General features: G+C 34.8%; 1 protein-coding gene across 2 annotated transcripts in view; it reads left to right on the forward strand.

Annotated features, from left to right (window-relative positions):
* Window positions 1-5014: 5014 nt before the first annotated feature.
* ACTN2 (actinin alpha 2) overlaps window positions 5015-24367 on the forward strand; it is a 95722-nt gene continuing 76369 nt past the window's right edge. The window contains exon 1 of one of the 2 annotated variants that reach the window (XM_003767797.3): window positions 5015-5488. In XM_003767797.3, the coding sequence (XP_003767845.1) occupies window positions 5363-5488 (126 nt within the window). In that variant the 5' untranslated portion in view covers window positions 5015-5362. The remainder of the gene's footprint in view (window positions 5489-24367) is intronic. The other variant, XM_003767796.3, reaches the window with a different exon arrangement.

The following is a 24367-nucleotide window of genomic DNA, read 5'->3' on the forward strand; positions in this document are numbered from 1 at the left end:
TACCCCCTCCTTTAGATAGCAAGTAATTCAATATATGTTAAACATGGTAAAAATATGTTAATATATAATATATTATTATTATGTACACATAATATATTATATTATATATGCATACATATTTATACAATTATCTTGCCGTACAAGAAAAATCAAATCAAAAGAAAAAAAATGAGAAAGAAAATAAAATGCAAACAAACAACAAAAACAATGTTATATTGTGATCCACAGTAAGTTCCCACACTCCTCTCTCCGAGTATGGATGGCTCTCTTCCCAAGATCATTGGAACTGGTCTAAATCGTCTCATTGTTGAGAAGTGCCATACCCATCAGAATTGATCATTGTATAATCCTGCTATTTCTGTGTACCATGATCTCTTAGTTCTGCTCATTTCATTTAGCAACAGTTCATTTAAGTCTCTCCAGGCCTCTCTGAAATTATCCTGCTGATCATTTCTTATAGAACAATAATATTCCATAATATTCATATATCATAACTTATTCATCCAGTCTCCAACTGATGGGCATCCACTCAGTTTCCAGTTTTTTGCCATTTTCTGGACTTTCTATCAACCAAACCTGAACCCAATAGAAAATTTCATATATAAGAGTCAATATTAAAGATCAATTTATTAACATGGACAAGTTGCTTATAGTTTTTTACATGGAAAATGTATACCATATATTTAAGGTTGGCATCAGCAATAGGGTAGCTCAAAAGAAAGATTGGGGCAGAGTTTTAGGTAAAAATAGTAGTTATTCCTACAAATGAAGTGCAGAGAAGGAATAGACAGAGGCATTAGAGAGAGGAGGAGAGATCATAGTTCTGAAATTTTACTCACATCAAGAAAGGGTTAAAATAGGCAAGACTACAAATATATATCATGAAGGGTATAGCACCCTCCAAAATCTATAAAGAAACAAGAGGAGAGGGATGGGCAGACCAGCAAGCAAAGGATAAGGGAAGAAGACAAGGGAAGGATGGACTAGGGAAATGTTTTTTCAGGTCTTTTCTAGCTCTTCCTCCATGACTCCAATTACTGACTTTCCTTTAAGTCCCAACTTAAAACAGGAAGCCTTCTCCAACTCCTACTATTCCAGTGTCTTTCTTCTCTTAATTATTTCCTATTTATTTTGTGGATAGCTTGCTTCTTATATTTGTTTGCATGTTGTCTCTCCCCACTAGACTGCAAGCTTCTTGAGGGCAGGGACTATCTTTTCCCTTTTTTTATATCCCTAATACTTAGTAGGCACTTAATGAATATTATTACTTCAATCTTTTGTGCTCTTTTTTTAAAGCTTTTTTTATTTTCAAAATATATACATAGTTTTAAGCATTCGCCCCTGAAAAATCCCTTGTTCAAATTTTCTCCTTCCTTCTTCCCCTTCCCTCCCTTAGATGGCAAAGCACTCCAATACATGCTAAACATGTACAATTTTTCTATATACATTTCCACAACTATAATGCTGCCTTATGCTCTTTAAAGACCATTACATAGATACTCTTGAGCAACTTTGCAAAATCTAAATTAAAAGAAAAAAAAACTGTTTTATTAACATAAACCTCAATTTTCTTTCCAGAGCACTACGTGCTTCCTTTATGGTTAAGTGGGAGTAAATCTGTGCTTCTTATTCTTCAGTGAGCTAAGAGAGAAACTTTAGTTGAAAGTAGCAGGTGGTAAAAAGGGAAAGGGAAACAGGTGGATCAGTCCCTAGGGCTGGTTAAGTTAAGAAAGGGAGACTGCCAATCCAGCCTAGATCCAAGAAAACTTACAGTGACAGGAATCCATATCAAACTTTTTATTTGAACCCTAAAGAGTTTTAATCCAGTAATTTATCTTTCACCACTACTCACTCTCAAAATAGTTTCTTTCTAAATCTTCACCTGAGAATCCCCATATTTTCTCTTTCCCCCTTTCCCTCTCTCTAATTTCCTACTCTGCTCCTCCAATCCCTTGTGTCTGAGGCTCTGAGTTCTGAACAGTTTACAAATGAACATTTTAAAGAAAATATCTAAAATCTATTTTAAAGAAGAAAGGCTAACATATGATGACATTTCAAAAAATTTTAAATGAGAGATTCTAGGGTTTGACCATAGTTCTTAGATGCGAAACCCTCTCTCTTTTTTTGTGGTAAGCAGTGATGATATATAGGTTTAGGAAGGAAACTGAGTTGTAGGAAGGTCAGAAAAGCCTGTATATGTGGAGGATAGCCTTCTATTTTTAGCTGTCATTCTTTGGTTTAGGTGACCTCAAATGAGTCACTTAATCTCTTAGAATGCTAATAAGTCTAGGCTCTTGGAAAAATTCTTACTTGTGTCTGTTAATGCACTCAAAGAGTGCTGCACATGAGTTTGCATTGCTAACCTGACTGCATAACTATATGTTTGTTCATTTATTCATCTATTGTATCATTCAATAAATATTTATTGAGTGACTACTTTATAAAAAGTACTGTATCAAGATCCCAAACTGTACAAAACACAAAATCATAAATCTAGAGTTGAAAGAAATTTTATAGGCCATTTAATCATCTAGTCCAACCTTCATATTTTACAAATGAGAAAACTGAAGTATGGGGAGGTTGACTGTATTTAGACACATAAATAGTGATAAAGATGGGAACTGAATCCAGATTCTCTAATTCCAGATTCAGCAGGTTTTCCATCATACTATATCCATTTCCCTATCCCTGCCTTCCAGGAGCTTAGAATCAAATAGGAGTGAGAACTGTTCTAAATAGCTAAAATGTGAGGATAAATGAGAATAAAGTTGTATGAATGTTTCCATTTAAGCACTAAAGAAGGGGAAAAGGAAAAGATCTCTTCTGGAATGTGACCAAAGAAGGCATTTAGATTAAGTCTTGAAGAATGAACAGAATGTCAATAAGTGAGAACTTTGAGGTAAACTCAAATGATATGATCTAAAAGTCCTGAATCTCCCCAGGTTGCTAGTCAACAGTGTAGTTTTGATCCTCAATCAATTAAATAAAATTACTCAAAAATATTAATCAAAATAGATGATTTAAATATGAAGAATACATAGATGCATGGGAAGATTTATGAACTAATACAGAGATATAAACAGAGTCAAGAATTAAATATATACAATGATGGCAACAGTGCAAATGAAAAGAACAACAAAAACTCCAAACTCAATATAATTATAATAGATAAGATTGGCCATGAAGAAGAAAGAGATAATTCTTTCTCTGCTCTTTTCTGAAGAGGCAAACTACTATGGATATGGAACACTGAATATCTTAGCAGGCTCCTTAATTCCTATGTAGGTAGTTATGGTAAACAGCTTCTTTTCTCTTTCTTTTGTATTCTTTGATATAGCTGTTGGTTCTCTGAAGGATGAGAAAGGTTACATATGGAAATGAAGGTAATGTGAAAACAAAATATCAAAAAAATGTGAATTTTGTTATGATGGGCATACATCTTATCAAGTAAGAATAATAAAATGGAATATAGATGAAACTTTAAAAATAAAATGCATTATTTAAATTAAAAATCATTATTAATTTAAGAATTTCTTGCCAGGAAAATATTAATCACTTATTCCTACAATTATATGCTGATAGACATGATAATGATGCATTTTCTGATTAGAGGTGGGCTGTTTTTTTTTAATCTCTAAATCAAAGACAATTGATTTAAAAACCTAACTACCCTCTTTTAAAAAAGAAAAGAAAAGAAGTAATGTTACCATGTTTTTAGGTTTAATTGTGCAGACTTAATAAAACAAGTCACTTTAGCTTCCCAGTAAGTTGACTATACCAGTGAGATGACTGCTCTGAAGTAACCCTTGAACATTTGTTCAAAGCTCCTAGCAGATTCCATGGTTGTTCCTGACCCATTCCTAGTAGTTCTTTTATGTTTTTAAAAGGCAGGATAGAGTTAGCACTTCAATGACAGGTGCAAAGACAGTCTATTATGGCACATAAAGGAGTCAAACATTTCCAATAGACAAATTCGGCAGTCTTGTTAGCGCCTATGTTGTCAGTCACTGGAAAATATATGACTAGAAGGTCAGATATCACTCTTCCAGTCTCCATAGGATCATACCTCATTTTACAGATGAGAAAGCTGAAGACTAGAGATATAAAATAGCTTGCCAAATATCATAAAGGTAGTATTCAGGATCCAAGCCAGTTCCACTGAATCTCTACTTTTAAAAATCTGAACCTCAGTTTAACTGGATTGGTCAAGTCTTGATTTGGAAATTCAAATCCAAAATGTTAATTAGATACCGGAAATACCATTTTGTAGTAGTATCTTTAGGAACTCACAAGTCACTGAGGCTATTATAAGGTTTTTTTTTTTTTTTTTTTTTTTTTTGAGTCTTTAAAATAAAGAAATCAAAGTCTAGATGATTGTGAACTGGGTATTAGGGCACAGTTCTCTGACTAGATAATAGCAGATACAGAAGCAGATGGGGCATTTTCACAGAGGAGTGTGTCACACCTTTAATAAAGGTAGTCTTCACTCCAGGGTCAGAAAAGATCGAGATGAAGACCAGCAAAAAAAGGGGAGAGGGAGTAAAGGTGGTGTGGGAAGGGTAGGTTTCTCTCCTTTTCACGAGAAATAAAGTTCCCATGGTAGCAGTGACTGTTAGGAGACTGGGATGGAGGAGTTGTAAAATCACACAACGGACCATTAATGTCCTGCGCTTCCACCTCTGCACTCAGCTCCACAAAATCAAGGGATAGGTGGGGTGGGCGTTAAGGGGACTGATAAGGCTTGAAGGATGGGGAGTGAGCTGCCGAAAAAGCTTTACAAGAGACACACAAAGATCGTGGCGTGGGAAGCTAGGAAAAAGAGAGAAGACTGGGGAGCAAAGGGAAAGGAGAAGCGGAGGTGGGACTTCTATGCGTGGGGAGGGAGACAGCGCTAGAGCTCTGGAAGGACTGAAAGCAAAGGGGTGGGATGAAGGTGGGGGGGGGTGGTATTTGGGGTGGGGAAGGGGAGCAGGCGCGGCCTGGGCTGACACGTGACAGGTGGCGGGGATATTAAGCAGCCGCGGTCCTGGTTCCGAGCCTGAGCTGGTGCTCGCTGGAGACTCATCCGCTGAAGCAAGGCTCGTGCAGTCGCGAGTGGGGCGCGCGCGAAGGTCAACTTGCACACAGGTAGCTTGCTCAACTACCCCGCCACCTTCCACCTGCCCAGCCGGCCTGACACAGAGTGCACCCGGGGCTTCTCAGTGTCACTAAGTTCCAGTCCTCCAAGAACTCGGATCCCCTGCGCCTTCCAAGAAGGGAGAGAGCCCTGCCACCTCCCTCGCCTGTCCTCCGCCTGAGTCGCTCTCGGAACCGCCCCAGCGCGTATTTGTCGTTGCGAAGAAGGTGAACCAACCTGAGCGCCATGAACCAGATAGAGCCAGGTGTGCAGTACAACTACGTCTATGAAGATGACGAATACATGATCCAAGAGGAAGAATGGGACCGGGATCTGCTACTGGACCCCGCCTGGGAGAAACAGCAGAGAAAGGTCAGCCAAAGGAATCGGGCGCCGTCGGGGTCCCTAAGGTGTCCCTTAGGTGTCCCTTATGTCTAGGCTTATAGCGCAGACCCCTCCCCCCCATAGAAGAACCCTGGGATCTGCGGGTGATACCTATCTGCCTATCCCAGAGTTAGGTACTATTACGACCTTTCTTATTCCGGTCCCAGAGGGAGGCTTAGAAAGGAATCCATTTTCAGAGACGGAAACATTATTGTGTATTGTGTGTGCGTGCAATATAGGTTTTTAAATTTTAGAGAAATCTTGAAAAATAATCGACACATACATACAAAATATAGTGTGTCCTAAAGGTCTTAGTGCGATTTTAAGTTTTAATAGCTTATATGTGGAAAGAAAAGTTGTTGGGTAATATTACTAAAATGTTTTAAGTATTGTAGGGGGGAAAATCCAACTCTAAAATTTCATACTGACCCTCAAACTAGTTCTTTGACCTTAGCAGAGTAACTATAGTCACTTTTTATATGCAAGTTTTATTAGTCTCCTCCTTTCTATTTAATAACCACCTTACAGGGTTATTGTGAGGAAAATTTTAATCATTGTACAAAGTAAGTTGGAATCATCAATAAGTTATTTATTATTAATACCAATAATAGGATAACCAGGCTCTCTGATTTAGCTCTTTTTCAGAAAGATGCTCTCAGGAGTTAAAGGATGTCTTTGAATGCAAGCCCCTTGGAGAGAGATTCTATATTAGGACCACGTAGTATTATTCACTGAAAAGACATTTTATTTCACTATTTAAATATAGTTCTTTGAGGTAAGCATCGGGGACAGAGGAGTCAGCCAGATTCTAAAAACACTGACTCTGCCTCTCCATTCTGGTTGGCTGCTGTCTGACCAGTGGAACATTCTTGATTCTCTTGGTTGGAACAAATAGGTAACGTTCATCAGGTTAAAAGCTGTGGAGCCTTTATTGGGTAAGAAGATTCTTCAGGAAGCCAATAGAAACCTCTCAACCCAAATCCTCTGGTCACATTGTCCTAATAAAAGTAATATGGCTTTATGGTTTTTCCTTCCTTCTGAGGGGTGGAGCAAGAGGGAACTTCCCCTTCTAAGGGATTGACTTTAGAATGAGTGAATGACGTGTTCAGTCATGTTTGTATTTCTGTAATTAATTCATGCATATATCTATCAACTCCAACTCCCAATGTATGCATACGTGAAAGATTGGATCCTGAGCATTTATACAAATTACCTATCCTTCATGTCTGGAGTTTACTCTCTCTAGTCACTATTTCCTTGTGAAGTACTTCAATTGAGTACTTCAAACTGCTTCCCTCTTTTTATGCCCATGCCCATCTGAAAATGATTTCTTTCTCCTCAAAACTTTAATAGTACATTGCTTAGAATTCATTTGTCATTCTTATCTACATCTCCTTGAGGGAAGAAATTGTGATATCCTCCTCTCTCCAGTAGCCATAGTGTTTTGCATATAATAGAGATATATGTAGTATTTCTGGATTTAATTGAATGAGAATAGAACACATACTCATACTTCTCCACTCCCATTAAGGGATTCTCACTTTAGATAACTGACACATTTTTCCCATTAACAAAATATCACATTATTTTCTTTCTTTTTTATATTGAGCGATTTTCTTTTGTAAACTTTTTCTTAGAGGATCTTTTTTGATTAAAAAATTATTACATCTAAATTTCCTATTCCTAATTCTCAAAGTATAAGCTATTTTCTTCCACTTTAAAATTTGAAATACTTTGGAATTAATAAATTGGAAATTGAATTTAAGAGGGAAAACAATAAGATTTCAAAATTTAAGAGAGTTTTCACAAACTATAGTGAGGAAAATACAAACTCTTGAAATGTTAGTTGACTAAAATATCATTGGCCAACAAAACTAATGAATTCTCTTTTTAGGAATCAGCTTTTCAAATTGAATGATAAAACAAGTTCACACAACTAAATCCAGAGATTAATCCGAATAACCAAAGAAATAGCTGAATTTAGTCTTATTTTCTACACAAAGAATTCATGTTGATTGTGGTATCTTCTCCCTCAAAGAAAATAAACTCCTTTTTTTCTCTAATCTTTCAGTTTTGAATTGTATTATATAAATATTTTCTTTTTTTAATTGTTTATGCAGAGTTTTGTTTATGTAGGCCAGTAAATCTTTGTTTCAAAGTTTGCTTTTCCCCCTATATGCTTAAGAGAACATAAAAAAATCCATATTTTTGGAGAAATTATTTGGAATTCTTTTTTGAAATTATTGGTTTAAGCAAGTGATACATTTTAATAGAGAAGAGTAATAGGTTATTGTTAAAGTATTAATGTGAATTTTTGAATAACACATATCTTCTGGGACACTAAGTTTTTAAACCTCATTTAAAATATCCTTTAATGTAATGCCTATTCTTAAAAAAAACTGACCTGGGATATTTAACTACTTGAATTGGTATAAGTTAAGTTATTTTATTTTAATCTCTCAACTTTAAAGTATTTGGTAGGGGTATGTATTAAAGAACAAACCTGGCATTCATGGAACTTAAATGTAATTAAAGAGTTTATAATAAAAATTTGTTTCTTTAACTTAAGATTGGTAAAAATATATAGGAGATAATATGCTATAAAATCTAGATCTAAGGGTATCAATATTTTTAAAAAACAGTGATAAATAAGTTTTACAAATAATTCCCTATTCTGCTTTTGCTCAAGTCAGTAATGTAATATTGAACTGTGATCTCAGCCCTGACAGTGGACTGCATTTATGTCCTATGAGACAATTTGTTGGATCAGGTCACAAATAAAATGCCATTGTTTCTATTATAGGCTACCCTCTTCACACTTGCCATTTCAGTGATATGCCTGGTATGAAATCTGTCAACAGATGCTGGTAACACATGATGACGTCTATAGGGTTACAATGGATGCAGTGCCTAATAATAACCACAGTTCAGAGGGTTTCATGGTCTACCTTAATCCAGGCTCTTTGGTTTGGAATTCCTTCTTGCAGAAGGATTAGTGAGTGTAGTGTCTTTTTCTCTTTTTCTTTTTTTTTCTTTTTCTTTCTTTTCTTTTCTTTTCTTTCTTTCTTTCTTTCTTTCTTTCTTTCTTTCTCTCTTTCTCTCTTTCTTTCTTTCTTTCTCTCTTTCTCTCTTTCTCTCTTTCTTTCTCTCTTTCTTTCTCTCTTTCTTTCTCTCTTTCTTTCTTTCTCTCTTTCTTTCTCTCTTTCTTTCTCTCTTTCTTTCTCTCTTTCTTTCTTTCTTTCTTTCTCTCTTTCTTTCTCTCTTTCTTTCTCTCTTTCTTTCTTTCTTTCTTTTGCAAAAAGGAAGCAAAATGGTAGGCAGTATGATATGGAGGATAGAGAGCTAGCTGGTCTTGAAGCCAGGAAGATCTGATTCCAGTAGTATCGCTCACAAATAGTGGCTGTTTGATTCTGGGCAAATCACTTCTGTTGTAGAGAAGGTTCTGATCTCATTTGCAAAAGAAGTTTCCTCACATAGTAATTACCCATAACAAAGAAATAATAGATCTATCTCCATCCTTATGTTTATAGAAGTTCTGTAGATCTATTATGAATATTGATGATAAGTATTAATTTTATCTTTCAAGTGTGCCTTTTATTGCTAGGGATAGGAAAAATACATTATGATATGTATGACTTTTATCAGTGTGGATATTTTCTCAACTAATGCAGATCTTGGCTCCTGTTTGCCTTTGATGGGTGAATTTTTTTTTTTGGTGGGAAGAATTTCTGAGGCTAAAATGTGATCTCTTAGTAGCTAAATTTTCTGATAATGAATCTCTTCAAATTTAACTAGGCTGATGCTTAGTTAATAAATATCATCAATTCCTAAGCCCTTACTAAAAGTCTTTCCAGCTTGGTAAGATCTGTTTAGGTTGACATGATTCCAGTATAATTTTTGAGAACTCAGAATTGGCTTCCACAATGCCATGAAGTTTTGGAGTAGGACTTTAATGAAGGAAAGAAGTGCATATATTCTGTAAAACAAGATAATTATCACAACTTCTGGAGAGAAAAATTAACATTAGTGTCAGTCATAAAGTTTGAAATATTAATATTGAAAAGATTGAGATGATAAGGTTGTTCAATTATAATCATTACAGTGGCCCACATTATTTAATTATATCTGATACAGTGTTGGGGTGTCTTCCTTTTCAAGCTAAATACAGGTTCTCACAGTGTACTGTTGAGTATTTTTGTAGCTCATTTCCTGGAACCAAGCCATTTCTGTAACTAAGGACATGCTTTTAATATATGTTTAGCTATTAGTTGAAATCTAATCATCAGGTGACTTGTCAAAGCAGCAATGCTGAAAATGTTTGTTCTCTCAATAGGGGACAGGACTTTGTATTTAATGCTTATCTTTGTAGACACCAGTCCAATCCCTATATGGTAATAAATGGCCATGTATGTAAAGTGTCCATGAATATAGAGGGTATACGTATCTTCAGTTAATAATTCATAGAGAAACTTGGGTGGGATGTTGGAGAGAATGAAAGGAAAATTTATTTACTATATTGGGATCTCTGTTGTTAATTTTTTAAAATAAAAAACTCAAGAAGAAGCTGATAAATAGAATATAGTGAAGTTTTCTTTCATAACTCACAATTTAGGCAAGATCAAATTACTACAGGAATACAGTCTTGTCATTTCTGTACTAAAATACAGCCAAATAGCATTGGATGTATAGAAAACTACTTATTCAGAATCAGCTGCTAGAGAGCTCAAAATCTAGTTGATAACTAACCAATGTTCTGGTATACTTGGTATATTATGCTACATATATCCTAAAACAAATTGTGTTGTGGAAATATTTCAGGTTAGGCCCTTCATGATATTCACTCTTTCTCTGTCTCTGTCTATCTCTCTTACGCTTCTCTGTCTTTTCTTTCTCTTTGATAATAGCTTTTTGTTTCTGCAAAGATAGTTTTCAACATTCATCCTTGCAAAACCTCATGTTCTAGATTTTCTTCCTCCCTTCTGTCCACCCCTTCCCCTAGACAACAACAAAAAAGGTGAAAATACTATGTTATGATTCACATTCAGTCCCCATAGTCCTCTTCCTGAATGCAGATGGCTCTCTCCATCAAAAGTCATTATTGAAAAGAGCCAAGTCCATCACTGTTGATCATCACATAATCTTATTGCTGTGTACGATGTCCTCTTGATTTCTATCTATTCACTTCATGTACTCAGTTCATGTAGGTCTCTCTAGGCCTTTCTGAAATCATCCTGTCGATCATTTCTTATAGAACAATAAAATTCCATTACATTCATATACCATAAGTTATTCATCCATTTCCCAACTGATGGGCAGCTTCCAGTTCCTTGCCACTACAAAAATGGCTGCTACAAACACTTTTGCACATATGGGTCCTTTCCCCTTTTTTATGATTCTTTGGAATACAGACCCAGTAGAGAAACTGTTGGATCAAAGGGTATGTTCAGTTGAAAGCCCTTTGGGCATAGTTCCAAATTGCTCTCCAAAATGGTTGGATCAGTTCACAACTTCACCAACAATGTGTTAATATCCCAGTTTTCCCACATTCCCTCCAATATTAATCATTATCTTTTCCTGCCAACTTAGCCAATCTGAGAGGTATGTAGTGATACATGATACACTCTCTTAAGGAGAAAGAAAAGGAGGCCAAAGTTCATTCCATTATACCACACTGTGTTCTCTGAGGGAAAGGGATGTTTAAGTTGAATAATGGTTTGAATTTAGTAAATATTTATTGAATTACATTTGAATTAACTTGGTCAAGCAAAAAACCTGATTGGCAAAAAGCTCCAAGTGTCCTTGGCTTTCTTTACTCAATAAATATTCAAGAAACTTTCATTATAGTCTCCATCCTAGCCTTTATTTAAGTATTCTGTTTTCTCTTCTATTAATCTGAGAAATTTATATTTTTTGTAAATATTGATCCACTCATTTAGATTGTTAGATTTATTGGCATGTAATTGGGCAAAATAGCATATAATAATTGCTTTAATTTCATCTTTATTTAGTCATCCTTTTTATTTTTAATGTTGGTAATTTGGTTTTCTTTTTAAAAATCAAATTAACCAATGGTTTGTCCATTTTATTGTTTTTAATAAAACCAGCTCTTAGATTTATTTATTAGTTCAATAGTTTTCTTTCTTTTGACTTTATTAATTAGTCTTGATTTTCAAGATTTCCCATTTTGAATTTAATTAGCAATTTTAAATTTGTTTGGTTTTCTGGGTTTTCTGGTTGCATGTATAATACATTGATCTGTTCTTTCTCAGTTTTATTGATATAAACATTTAGAGGTAAAGTTTTCCCTAAGTACTGTGCTGGCTACATCCCAAAATTTTTGGTATATTATCTCATTGTTGTCATTCTCTTTAATAAAATTATTTATTGTTTCTTTGACTTGTTCTTTGATTCACTCTTTCTTTAGGATTAAATTATTTAGTTTCCAATTAATTTTTAATCTGTTTGATTGGCCAGAATGACAGGGAAAGATAATGCAGAATGTTGGAGGGGATGTGGGAAAACAGGGACACTGATACATTGTTGGTGGAATTGTGAATACATCCAGCCATTCTGGAGAGCAATTTGGAACTATGTCCAAAAAGTTATCAAACTGTGCATACCCTTTGATCCAGCAGTGTCTCTACTGGGCTTATACCCCAAAGAGATACTAAAAAAGAGAAAGGGACCTGTATGTGCCAAAATGTTTGTGGCAGCCCTGTTTGTAGTGGCCAGAAGCTGGAAAATGAATGGATGCCCATCAATTGGATAATGGTTGAGTAAATTGTGGTATATGAATGTTATGGAATATTATTGTTCTGTAAGAAATGACCAACAGGACGAATACAGAGAGGATTGGCGAGACTTACATGAACTGATGCTGAGCGAAATGAGCAGAACCAGGAAATCATTATATACCTCAACAGCGATACTGTATGAGGATGTATTCTGATGGAAGTGGATTTCTTAAACAAAGACAAGATCCAACTGAGTTTCAATTGATCAAGGATGGACAGAAGCAGCTACACCCAAAGAAAGAACACTAGGAAATGAATGTAAACTGCTTGCATTTTTGTTCTTCTTCCCGGGTTATTTATACCTTCTAAATCCAATTCTCCTTGAGCAACAAGAAAACTGTTCGGTTCTGCACACATATATTATATCCAAGATCCACTGCAATCTATTTAACATGTATAGGACTGCTTGCCATCTTTGGGGAGAGGGCGGAGGGAGGGAGGGGAAAAATCAGAACAGAAGTGAGTGCAAGGGATAATGTTGTAAAAAACTACCCTGGCATAGGTTCTGTCAATAAAAAGTTATTAAAAAAAAAACAAATTGAAAAAAAATTTTTAATCTGTTTCCAAGACCCTTTATTGAATATACTTTTTTATTGCATTATCATCTGAAAATGATTCATTTAAAGTTCTGTTTTTCTGCCTTTGTCAGGTTTTTATATCCTAATTCATGGTTAATTTTTGTGAAGGTTCCATGTACAGTTGAAAAAAAGTATACTCCTTTCTATTCCCATTCAGTTTTCTCCAGAGGGCTACCATAACTTTTAAAAAATTCTATTCATCTCCTTAACATCTTTCTTATTTAGTTTTTTGTTAGGTTATCTAATGCTGAGAGGGGAAAATTGATAGTATAGATTTAATATCTATTCCTTTCTATAACTCATTTAACTTTTCCTTTAAAAATTTGGATGCTAGGCCATTTGGTGCCTATACATTTAGTATTGATATTGCTTTAATGTCTAAAGTATCTTTTAACAAAAAGTAGTTTTCTTTGCTTATGTCTTTTAATTAATTAATTAATTTTTGCTTTTGCTTTCTCAAAGATCATTATTGCTGCTCCTGCTTTTTAAAAAAACTTCAATTGAAGCATATTTTCCATCCCTTTATTTTCACTCTGTATGTGTCTTTCTGTTTCAAGTGTGTTTCTTGTCAACAATGTATTTTTGGATTCTAGTTTTTAATCCATTCATCCATCTATTATATGGTCTGGTTCATCCCATTCACTTTCACAATTATAATGCCTAAATTTGTATTTCCCTCCATTCTAATTTTCTTCCTATTTAGTCTTCTCTCTCTCCCATTTTACTCTATCCCTTCTTAAAAATTTGTTTTGCTTCAGACTATTGTCTCTCTTAATCCATCCTCCCTTCTATCAGTACCATCCAATTTTCTTTTATCATCTTCCCCTTTCCTGTAAGGTAAAATAGATTTCCATCTTCAACTGACTGTGTATGTTATTCCTACTTTGAGCTGATTCCATTGAGAATAAGGTTTAACTGTTCCTTGCTATCCCCTACCCTATCTTCTCCACTGTAAAAACTCTTCCTTCTGCCTCTTTTTTTTGAGATAATTTTTCTCATTATACTTCTCCATTCTCTCTCTCTCAGTGCATCCCTTTTTCTCATCTATTTAATTTTTGGAAACTATCCTTTCATAGACAACTCACAGCCCTCTGTCTATATATCCTTGTTCTAATTTTCCTAATAATGACAAAACTCTTAAGGGTTGTAAGTATCTTATTTTTATATAGGAATGAAATCAGTTTAACCTTATTAATTACCTTTTGATTTCTTTTTCATGTTTACTTCTTTATACTTCTTGTGAATCTTGTAGCTGAAAGTCAAAATTTCTATTCACTTCTTACCTTTTCATCAGGAATGCTTAAAAGTCCTCTATTTTATTATATACCCATTCCCCCCATCCAGAAGACCTTTTGCCCTCTAGAGTATCGGATTCCAAGCCCTTTGATCCTTTAATGTGTAAGCTGCTAAATCTTGTGTGATTCTAGACTTACAATATTCAAATTACTTCTTTCTGAATGCTTGCAATATTTTTCCCTTGATCTCAAGGGCTTTGGAATTTGGTCATAATATTCCTGATAGTTTTCATTTTGGGATTTCTTTTAGGAGGTGTTTGGTGAATGCTTTTGATTCTATTTTACTCTCTGATTCTAGGATATAAATGTAGTTTTCCTTGTTAATTTCTTGAAAGATGATATTTAGACTTTTTTTATTACAGCTTTCAGATAGTACAATATTTCTTAAAACTATTTCTCTCTGATTGTTTTCCAATAAAGTAGTTTATCCTTTCTTTTGTTTTTTGTTTTTTCATTTTTTGACATTTTTTTAATTCTTTCTTGATGTCTCATGGATCATTAGCTTTTACCCACCCAGTTCTAATTCTTAAGAAGTTCTTTTCTAAGGTGAATTTTTGTACTTTTCCCATTAGGCCAATTCTATTTTTAAGCTGTTATTTTCTTAAGTATTTTTTGTGCTCCTGTTACCAAGCTTTTGACTCTTTTTTTTCATAATTTTCTTGAATTGTTTTCACTTCCTTTCCTGGTTTTTCCTCTTCCTCTCATTTCATTTTTAAAATACTTTTTGATCCAATTCACATTTTCTTTCTTTCTTTTCTTTTTTAGCACTTGTAACTGTTTTTAACATTATTTTCTTCTGAGCTTGTGCCTTGATCTTCCTTCTCACCATAACAGTTACTTATGGTTAATTTCTTCTTTTGTTATTTGCTCAACTCTCCAGCCTATTTCTTGACTTTTAATTTTATGTTAAAATTGAACTCTGCTACTCAGGTGGAGGGGTACTATCCTGAGCTTCAGGTTTTTGTTCTACTCTTTTTAGAGCTACTTCTGGGGATCTGTAAGTTGTCAGTGCTTCAAAGGTGCTATGAGCTAAGGATATTTGTGGTCACTGTTCTCCTGGCTTGTGCTCTGGTCTTAACTCAGAAAGAAATCTGTTCCTTTGTACCTACATGTGCTAGTATTCCTATTACCGCAGGAGCAGAAGACCTGCAATCACAAACACCAGTGTTTCTTTTTGCCTTGAAGCTGAAGCTAGATCCCCTGCTTTTCTGTGAGGAACCATTAGCATTTTTCTCCACCCTGAAACTAAGACCAGGGCTTCTGTTTTCCAGTGGCTAGCAAGCATTAGTGATCTTCTTAGTCCTGGTACTTCAGTCTAGTACTGCATATAGGCAATGCATGTGAGTTCTGTACCCAGCATCAGCAAAAGGTCTCCTGCAATCTCTTTCTCAGTCCAAGCTTTTTACTGCCTGTGACTGGATTGCTTCTGAAGCTGTTGTTATCCCTAATGCAATTGCCTACAAGATCTGCTGCTGGTATTGCCGAGGTGTTACTCATGACCTGACCACCACCCTGGTATGACGGACCTTTCCTATCTTATGTTCTAAGTTGTCTTGGGCTGGAAAATTGTTTCACCCTGACCCTTTGTTGCCTCTGCCATTCAAGAATTTTGATTTTGAAGTGTTTTGAAGTTTTTTGGATGAGAATTTGGAAGAGTTAAGATGAAGTCTTGCTTCTACTCCAGTGTCTTTGCTCTGTCCTTCCCCAATAGCTTTCCAAAGCAAAATACACCCCTATGATCACCATTTCTCTAAGTACATGATGTCCCCAAAGTCATAGGGTAGTTATCTTTAATACTTTAAAACTATACTAGTATTTTTTGACACCCTTTATATTGCCTCTCTCTATTTTTTTGCTTAGGCTGTAGGTACAAGATGATACCTTGTTGCTTTTGTATATTAAGTTTTTTTTTTTTTTAAATAGCCTTTTATTTACAGGTTATATGCATGGGTAACTTTACAGTATTAACAATTGCCAAACCTCTTGTTCCAATTTTTCACCTCTTACCCCCCACCCCCTCCCCTAGATGGCAGGATGACCAGTAGATGTTAAATACATTAAAATATAAATTAGATACACAATAAGTATACATGACCAAAACGTTATTTTGCTGTACAAAAAGAATCAGACTCTGAAATATGTACAATTAGCTTGTGAAGGAAATCAAAAATGCAGGTGGGCATAAATATAGGGATTGGGAATTCAATGTAATGGTTTTTAGTCATCTCCCAGAGTTCTTTCGCTGGGCATAGCTGGTTCAGTTCATTACTGCTCCATTGGAAATTATTTGGTTGATCTCGTTGCTGAGGATGGCCAGATCCATCAGAACTGGTCATCATATAGTATTGTTGTTGAAGTATATGATGATCTCCTGGTCCTGCTCATTTCACTCAGCATCAGTTCGTGTAAGTCTCTCCAGGCCTTTCTGAAATCATCCTGTTGGTCATCTTACAGAATAATAATATTCCATAATATTCATTGTATATTAAGTTTTTAACACTGTGCTTGACACAGTGTTAATAATTGTGTAATAAATTTTTTTCACTCATTTTTTATTTATTCATTTATTCAGTAGCTTGTTAATTAATGCTTTTAGGAGATGAAAGTAACTTCTATGCAGCCAAGATGCTTACCATCTGGTTTGGGAAATGAAAAATACAAATCTGATAGCAAAGTAATATGGAATTAATAGTAGGAATGTTTTGTACCCAAAACTGGCGCTATACCTTAATATGCTATAAGAAGCAAATTTAAAAAAAAAGAAAGGAGAGCAATCAATGTGGCATGGAGTAATATAGGCTGGCTTCATGAGAAGATGAGATCAATCAATCAGTAAATGTTTAGTAAGTACTTCCTATGTGCCAAATACTGTATGATACTAAGTACTGGAGATACAAAAAGAGTCAAAACATAGCCTCTTGCCCTCAAGGAACTTATAATCTAATGGAGGAGACAATGTGCAAATTAACATATACAAAGTAAGCTATATACAAGATAAATTGGAAATAATTATCAGGGAAAAGGGTTTGAGGAAGATTTCCTGTAGGAAGGGCGACTTGAATTGGTCCTTGAAAAATAGATAGAATTTGGAGAGTAAGTGGAGGAGGGAATCTATTTCAAACTGGGGAAATCCAGTGATCAAAGTTTTGGTAGAGAAAATTGGAATGCTCTAATAATGCAACCTTGGTTATATCTTCGACTCTGCCATTTCTACAATTATAACATCTAGTATCTCTACCCACACAATTATTACCATAACTTGGACCTTCATTGCCTCTTACCCCATAGACTGGGAGCCTCAGAGGTATCATAAATGAAGAAATTGATGTCCAGAATAGTCAATAATTTGTGGTCTGTCCCTTAAACCATACTTTCTCTTGTTGCAGAGCTTTCTGTCTTTCATCTTACTCCTTTCTCTTCTTTCCTTTCTTCCTTCAGACTGTGTGGTATAATGGAGAGAACCCTAGATTTGGAGTCAGGTCATCTGAGTTTGAATCCTGGTTGAACTGCTTAACCAGTTAGGGCCCTAGTTTCCTCATTTATATAAAGATGCTGGACTATATGATTTCCGTCACTTCTAGCTCTTACAATTCTGTAGGCTATGAATTTACATTCATTTAGGTCTCCCTGTTTCTCATTTCTCCCCATTCCCACCCACCCTCCACAGTGCTAAAAATTATTTTAAAGCATGAGTCTTAGTATGTCACTCCCTCACTCAAAAATCTTAAATGGCTCCCTATGTACCTAGGATAAAATATAATTTTTTCTCAGCTTGTCATTTAAAATCTGCTACAATTTGGATTCAATCTACCTTTTGGTCTTATTTAATATCCCTTCATATGCTTTGCCATCTTACAGAAAAACTGGTCTACTCCAAACATGGAATTTTATCTCTCCCCCTTCTTTGCTTTAGCACAGGCAGCTTCCCATGCCGGAATTTACTCCCTTTTCATCTCTCTTAGAAGTTTTGTTTCTTCTTAAGATATAGCTTAACTGCCAACTCCTACATGAAGTCTTCTCTGTCAATCAACCCCATTTAGGGGTTTCTTTCTTTTTAAATTATCATATGTTTACTTATTTGTTTATATGTTGTTTCCTTCCAATATAATTTAAGCTTCTTGAGGACAGAGATGATTTTATTTTATCTTTGAAATTCCAGTGCACTGAGCAATGCCTTGCACATAGTAGGTTCTTAATGCTTAATGAATTAGTGTTTGTTCAGGTTTAGTTCATTAGATATTAATATGGCAATATAAAGGCTGGGATTGAATATTTTACAAATATTTATTCAGAACTTGCTATATACCTAGAAGAACACTAGGTAGTATCTGCAGACAAAACAGACTGTTTCTACCTTCAAAGAGGATACGTCTTGTGCCTAGAGCCTATAGACAATAGAATAGGCAGAAGCAATATACAGTGTTCCAGAAGTCTTAGTATACTTTTAAAATATTAAAAAAGTTAAGTTTTTAAAGCTTAAAATTACCCTATGACTTTTGCAACTGCATGTACATAGGAGTATGGTGGCCATAGGGGCATGTTTTAGTTTGAATGTTATTGAGCTGATAAGTTGAGTGGAAGTGATTAGATTGATGCATCTTACCTAGTGGTGATGGCAGTATCCATTTAATTATAATTTCAAAACTAGAAAGGAGGGGAAAAGAAGGTAGGGCAGGGATATCAAGATAACTGGTGGGAAGATAGTTGGGGTAGACCACAGAGAATTATAAAGGAAATGTAAGATAGAGCTTCTTCTAATGAAGAGCCTAAAAATTGAATTTGGGAAATAAAAATAAATGTACACAAAACAGCCAATTAATAATATGCAAATAAAAAGAATTTTTTTTTAAGATCTGGAAGGGAATAGAGAGACCAGCTGGTCAGAAAACTAGACCAGTGAGAATTGAAGGCTTTGTATCTACAGATCAGATGTTCAAACAATGTGAATTACAGATCAGATGTTCAAACAATGACTCCAAATTCAGGACTCTTTCCAGTGCATCATGCTGTTGATTGCCTCAAGGTGAGTGGTAGGGACTCAGGTCATGTAACCAACATGAGAGCACAAGGAAATATAATATATAATATGATAATACATATTATCATAATATATATTATAGATAATATATAATGTTTAATAATAACAATATATATGTTACATAATAATATATTATTATATATATGAGAGTGCAAGGAAATATAATATATAATAGTGAATATATAAGAAAGTAGAGTGCTACCATCTCTAGATTCTAGAGGGCAGAAAGGGGGCAGTTAAGAAGTCTCGAGAGTTGGAGGATATTCTCTAGCAAGTCTGGAAGGGAAAATGCTCATAGTATTGACATAAACTAAGATCTTTTGGGGGGCCCAGAACCTGCAAACTCCCAGGTAAGTGGTTTCATTCAATTGGAGATCTTGGTCAGTCAACCTCCATTGAATTGCCACAAACAACTCTTAGTGGCTCACACTTCCAGTTAAGTAATCTCATTCAATTTAAAATTGAATTGAAAATCAGTTTCTCAGGAGTTGCCCTACCTCCACCCCCCATTCCAGGCCAAAGATCAAAGCAACCCCCAATATATCTAGCTACATGCTCAAATATCTTTGCAGATGTGCTAAACAGGATCTGGCCAACTGTTAAGATATCTTCTTCTCAGTGTAGCCCACCTTTGCTATAGTCTGTCTTCCTAGCAAACTGGCTTCTCGGTGCCAATAAATCCCTTTTTGCCACACAGATCTCGGGTTTGCAAATTCTTTTGCATAGAATCTGCACCTCAGACCAGAGGAGATTTCCCACCCCAATTCTCCCACCTCATCACTATGTCTTTGCTGCATAAATTGAATTAAAGAGATATGATTTCTGCCTCCAAAGTACTGTACTTTAAAAACTCGAGACAGTATTATGGACGAACAACAAATAAACAGATGAATGATTAAAATGTATATTCAATTCCTGTAACAATAGAAAACTGAATATTGATATTCATATGAAAGTTATATTCATATGAATACAATAAATGCCTTGAATTGAGAAAGAATGTCCACTTAATTGAAAGAGATTTTTTGGAACTCTATTGTGAACATTTAGATGATTTATGAAGCAAGATATTAGGGGCTCTTGTTTAGAAATAGTTTTCTACATATCTTATCTCAAATTATTTTAAATTGTGCGTAACTGAATGTGGGAGTTGGGGAAAAATTTGGCAACAGAAAAAGATTTCTTAGTGTTTTACATCCTATAGTGTCAAATATTCTGATTTCATTCTTTGTGTAAAAGTAAACACATCCATCTCATTAGTATGCAAATTTTCCTTTGTTTTTAATAAATGGTAAAATTATATATGTATCAAAGAGTTATTTTAAAATAAATTTCTTTATGATTTATTATCATAAAAGTTTGATTTGTCTACATATTTTATATACTTATATACCTGAGGTTGAATAAAAATGTCTTAAGTGAAAAGGGGTCACATGGAAAAAGTTTAAGCCCTGTGGGTTAATTTTGACTTTTATCCTAGTAGCAACCCTGTGAGATAGAAGGTACAAGTATTTTTTTTTTTTGAAATTTCACAGATTTGGATACCAAGGTTATCACATGTTTAAGATCACAAGTTTAATAAGGAGCATATACTCAGGACCCCAGTTGAAAACTCCTTTCACAAAATTGTAAAATTACAAAGCTGAAAAGGATTTCTAATCTGATCCAAATCTGAATTAGAATCCCTTCCACAGGATTCACTATATTACATTTGTTTACCCAAAGATAGCAACTCACATTTTACTTGCATATTATAGTTATATTTTTGAAGCATTATAGATTTTTCTTGTATATTATGGTTATAACATGTTTTTGAAGCATTATAAATTTTTATAGATTTGTTATTCGTGAAAGAAAATAGGTCAGTTGAACCAGAAAGGTTGAGAGATAGATATATGTGAACAAATGCCAAGGAGGCTGAGTCATTAAAAAAAACTGATCTAAATGTGAATTGGATTTTACTTTGAGGCCTTATGGATTCTGCACTACTTGAAGTATGACAGACACTTTGTCATGGAATTCTCTTTTTGGAATTACTGAGCTCTGACTGACCTGTGCAGAGTGAAAAAGACACAAAAAACCTAGTAGACTGTAGCTTTGTCTACATATTGATATATTATTACATGTAGTAGATGCCCAATAAATGTTTGTTGAATTAAGAAAAAATAAAACAGAATAAATAAATAAAATAAATTTTAAAAAATTTAAAAAACAGAATTCTTTAGAAACTTGAGGATCCAAATAGGATTTTCAATGAGTGGGGGATTAGGAATCTGAAGCTTAGCTGAGAAACTTAATTAACTTGGCTTCGGAAAACTGTCAGAAAGTATTGCACTCAGAGTAACTGCAGCTGAGAAGACACCTACAGCAAAGCACAGATCTAGAGTGGGTGGGGTAGCCGCCATGATGAGCAGAGGAGTTGATGTGGAATACGTTGGAGGACAGTCAGAATTGTTGCAGCGTTTCCCTGGGAACGGTACTAATTCTTCCAGAAAGAACAGAAAGGAAAGATTAGGGGGATGTATTGGTAACTGTGCTAAGAAAATTTCAAAGGAAAGAAAATTCTTAATGTGAGAACTCTTTGTCTTTCTAAGCAACCCTGGGGAGAGGAGTCTGAATGCCTTTTTTGAGGTTATTGTTGTTGTTGTTGTTTTTCTCTCTGCTACCCATCTCATTTCCCAAACCAAAAGGACACAAATTATTGGGGTTTCTTAAATATGCCTTTGTCCAGGAGTAGCAAATGTAAGGGGAATAAAAAACATTTAGAATTTAATGTGCATAAATTTGAAAGAAGAATTAATTTTTAGGGAACAAGCTCATATGTTATGGGATAGGGAATTTAATGTTGTTGTTTAATTATTTTTTATTCATTTGATGACAAAGATACCATTGTGGTTTTCCATTTCCTTCTCCAGCTCATTTTATAGATAAGGAAGCTGAGGCAAACAGGCTTAAATGACTTGCCCAGGGTCACAGTCATGTATCTGAGACCAGATTTGAACTCAAGAAGAGGAGTCTTTTTGACTCCAGGCCCAAACATTATATCCACTGCACTATCTAGAAAATTTATTACAAGTGTCAGTTCCTTCTATCAAGTCATATTGTGGTGATTCATTTTATTATGGAGGTGATCATGAATTCTCTAAATCCCTTCCTGCAAAACACAAGCTCTGGTGGAAAGCTTTGAGCTTAGACCCAGAGAAGGATATAGTCTGTTTGAGTATGGACCTTGCTGAGTTTGGACAGACTCATCTCCAGAAAATTGGTACCCAGGTAATGTTTAGTTTAGTGCCACAACTGAAGATGATCTGTTAAGGTGTGTAAGAATTTCAATTTGTATCAGTGGAGGTAGTGCCCATATAGAAGAAATCCCACATCTTAGAGGTAGCTTGTCTAGAGGTAGCTAGATGATATAGTGGGTAGAATGCTGGACCTGTAGTGAGCAAGATCTGACTTCAAATTTGGCCTCAGTTACTACCCTTGTGACCTTAGAAAGGTCACTGCTAACCTCAATTTTCTCTTTTGTAAAATGGGTATAATTGTAGCATCTACCCCCCCCCTCAGGGTTTTTGTGAAGATAAAATGAATTAATATTTATAAAGAGCTTTGCAAACCTTTAAGGACTATATAAATGCTAGCTAATTTTATTATTGTTGTTATTTGTCAAGAAAAAAACATCTGGGCTGGTGAACACTTGGGGAAAAGATTCTGAATTCTGTCCCCAGGTCTCTTGTATCTTGTTTTGTTTTGCTTATTTGTATGTTTTTCTTGTATCCCTTGATCAGAAAGATAGAAGTTATAGTTGCCATTTCTCCCCTAAATCCTTGCCCAGGGCAATTTATATGACTATCAATGAGGTGTTTTGATATATCTATCACCAAGCATTCATTTAGCACTTAGTTTGATGCAAGCACTGTGCTGGGCACTGAGGATACACAAAGAATGAAATAATCCTTATTTTAAAAAAATAATAAATTTATGACTTCAGACACTTAACTCGTCCTAGCTGTGTGACCCTGGGCAAGTCACTTAACTTCACTCACCTCAGCAAAAAAGAAAATAATAACTTTATTTTCAAATAAATGCAAAGATAGTTTTCAATATTCACCCTTGCAAAACCTTGTTCCAATTTTTTTTCTCCCTCCCTTCCCCCCTACCTCCTTCCCTAGACAGCAAGTAATATGTACAATGAAATAATCCTTATGTTCCAGAAATTTATACACACAGACACATATATGTGTGTGTGTATATATATATATATATATATATATATATATATATATATATATATATGTAATCTGGACCTATTATTTAATATAGGGAACTCCCAGGTAAGGAAAGTCTTTCTACCAGTAGCAACTTAAAATCTTAAGAGATTGCCCTAGAATACTGTGATTTTAATTGATTTTATTCAGTTGTAATTTATTCAATATTTCGGTCTGTGTAAATACTATCCCTGAAGAGCTGGAGGGGTTTTGGAGTAGAGGCTACCGCTTGACCTTGCATTGTTTATATAGAGAGCTGTAGAACATAGCTAGCTTCATAAAGGGTTGGGGAAGTATAGAGAGCCTATTCTCTCCTTATTGCTAAATACTATGCTATTCTTAATGTACCCCAAGATCATTTTGGCTGTCATATCCTACTCTTATTCATTGTAATTCAGATATTTTTCAGACCAACAGATGCTTATTCATGCTTCTCTTCACTGATACTTATGAAGTTGATTTTTTTGTACCAAAGCTCAAAACTTTACATTTATTCCTGTTGAATTTATTTTTATTAGATTCGGACCAATTCTCTAGGCTGTTGAGATCCTTTTGAATCTGTCATCTATTATGTTGGCTATCCTTCTCAATCTTGGTACAAAATTAAGAGCATACCTTTATGCCATTATTAATAACATTAATTAAAAATGTTAAACAGCACAGAACTGTTTAACAAATCCAATGGAGTACTCCACAGAAGACCTCTTGGTACATTGACATTGTCATTAATTACTACTCTTTAGTTCAGCCATCTAATCAGTTATGAATCTATCTGATTGTATTATTGTCTCTTCCTTTTTAACTTCTCTTCCTTTTCTTCATAGGAATGGGATGAGTTACTTTTTCAGAAGTTGAAATCTAAGTAAACAATATTTACAGCAGTTCCCTCATTACCTT

Source organism: Sarcophilus harrisii, chromosome 4 (assembly GCF_902635505.1).
Source record: "Sarcophilus harrisii chromosome 4, mSarHar1.11, whole genome shotgun sequence".
Classification (NCBI taxonomy): domain Eukaryota; kingdom Metazoa; phylum Chordata; class Mammalia; order Dasyuromorphia; family Dasyuridae; genus Sarcophilus; species Sarcophilus harrisii.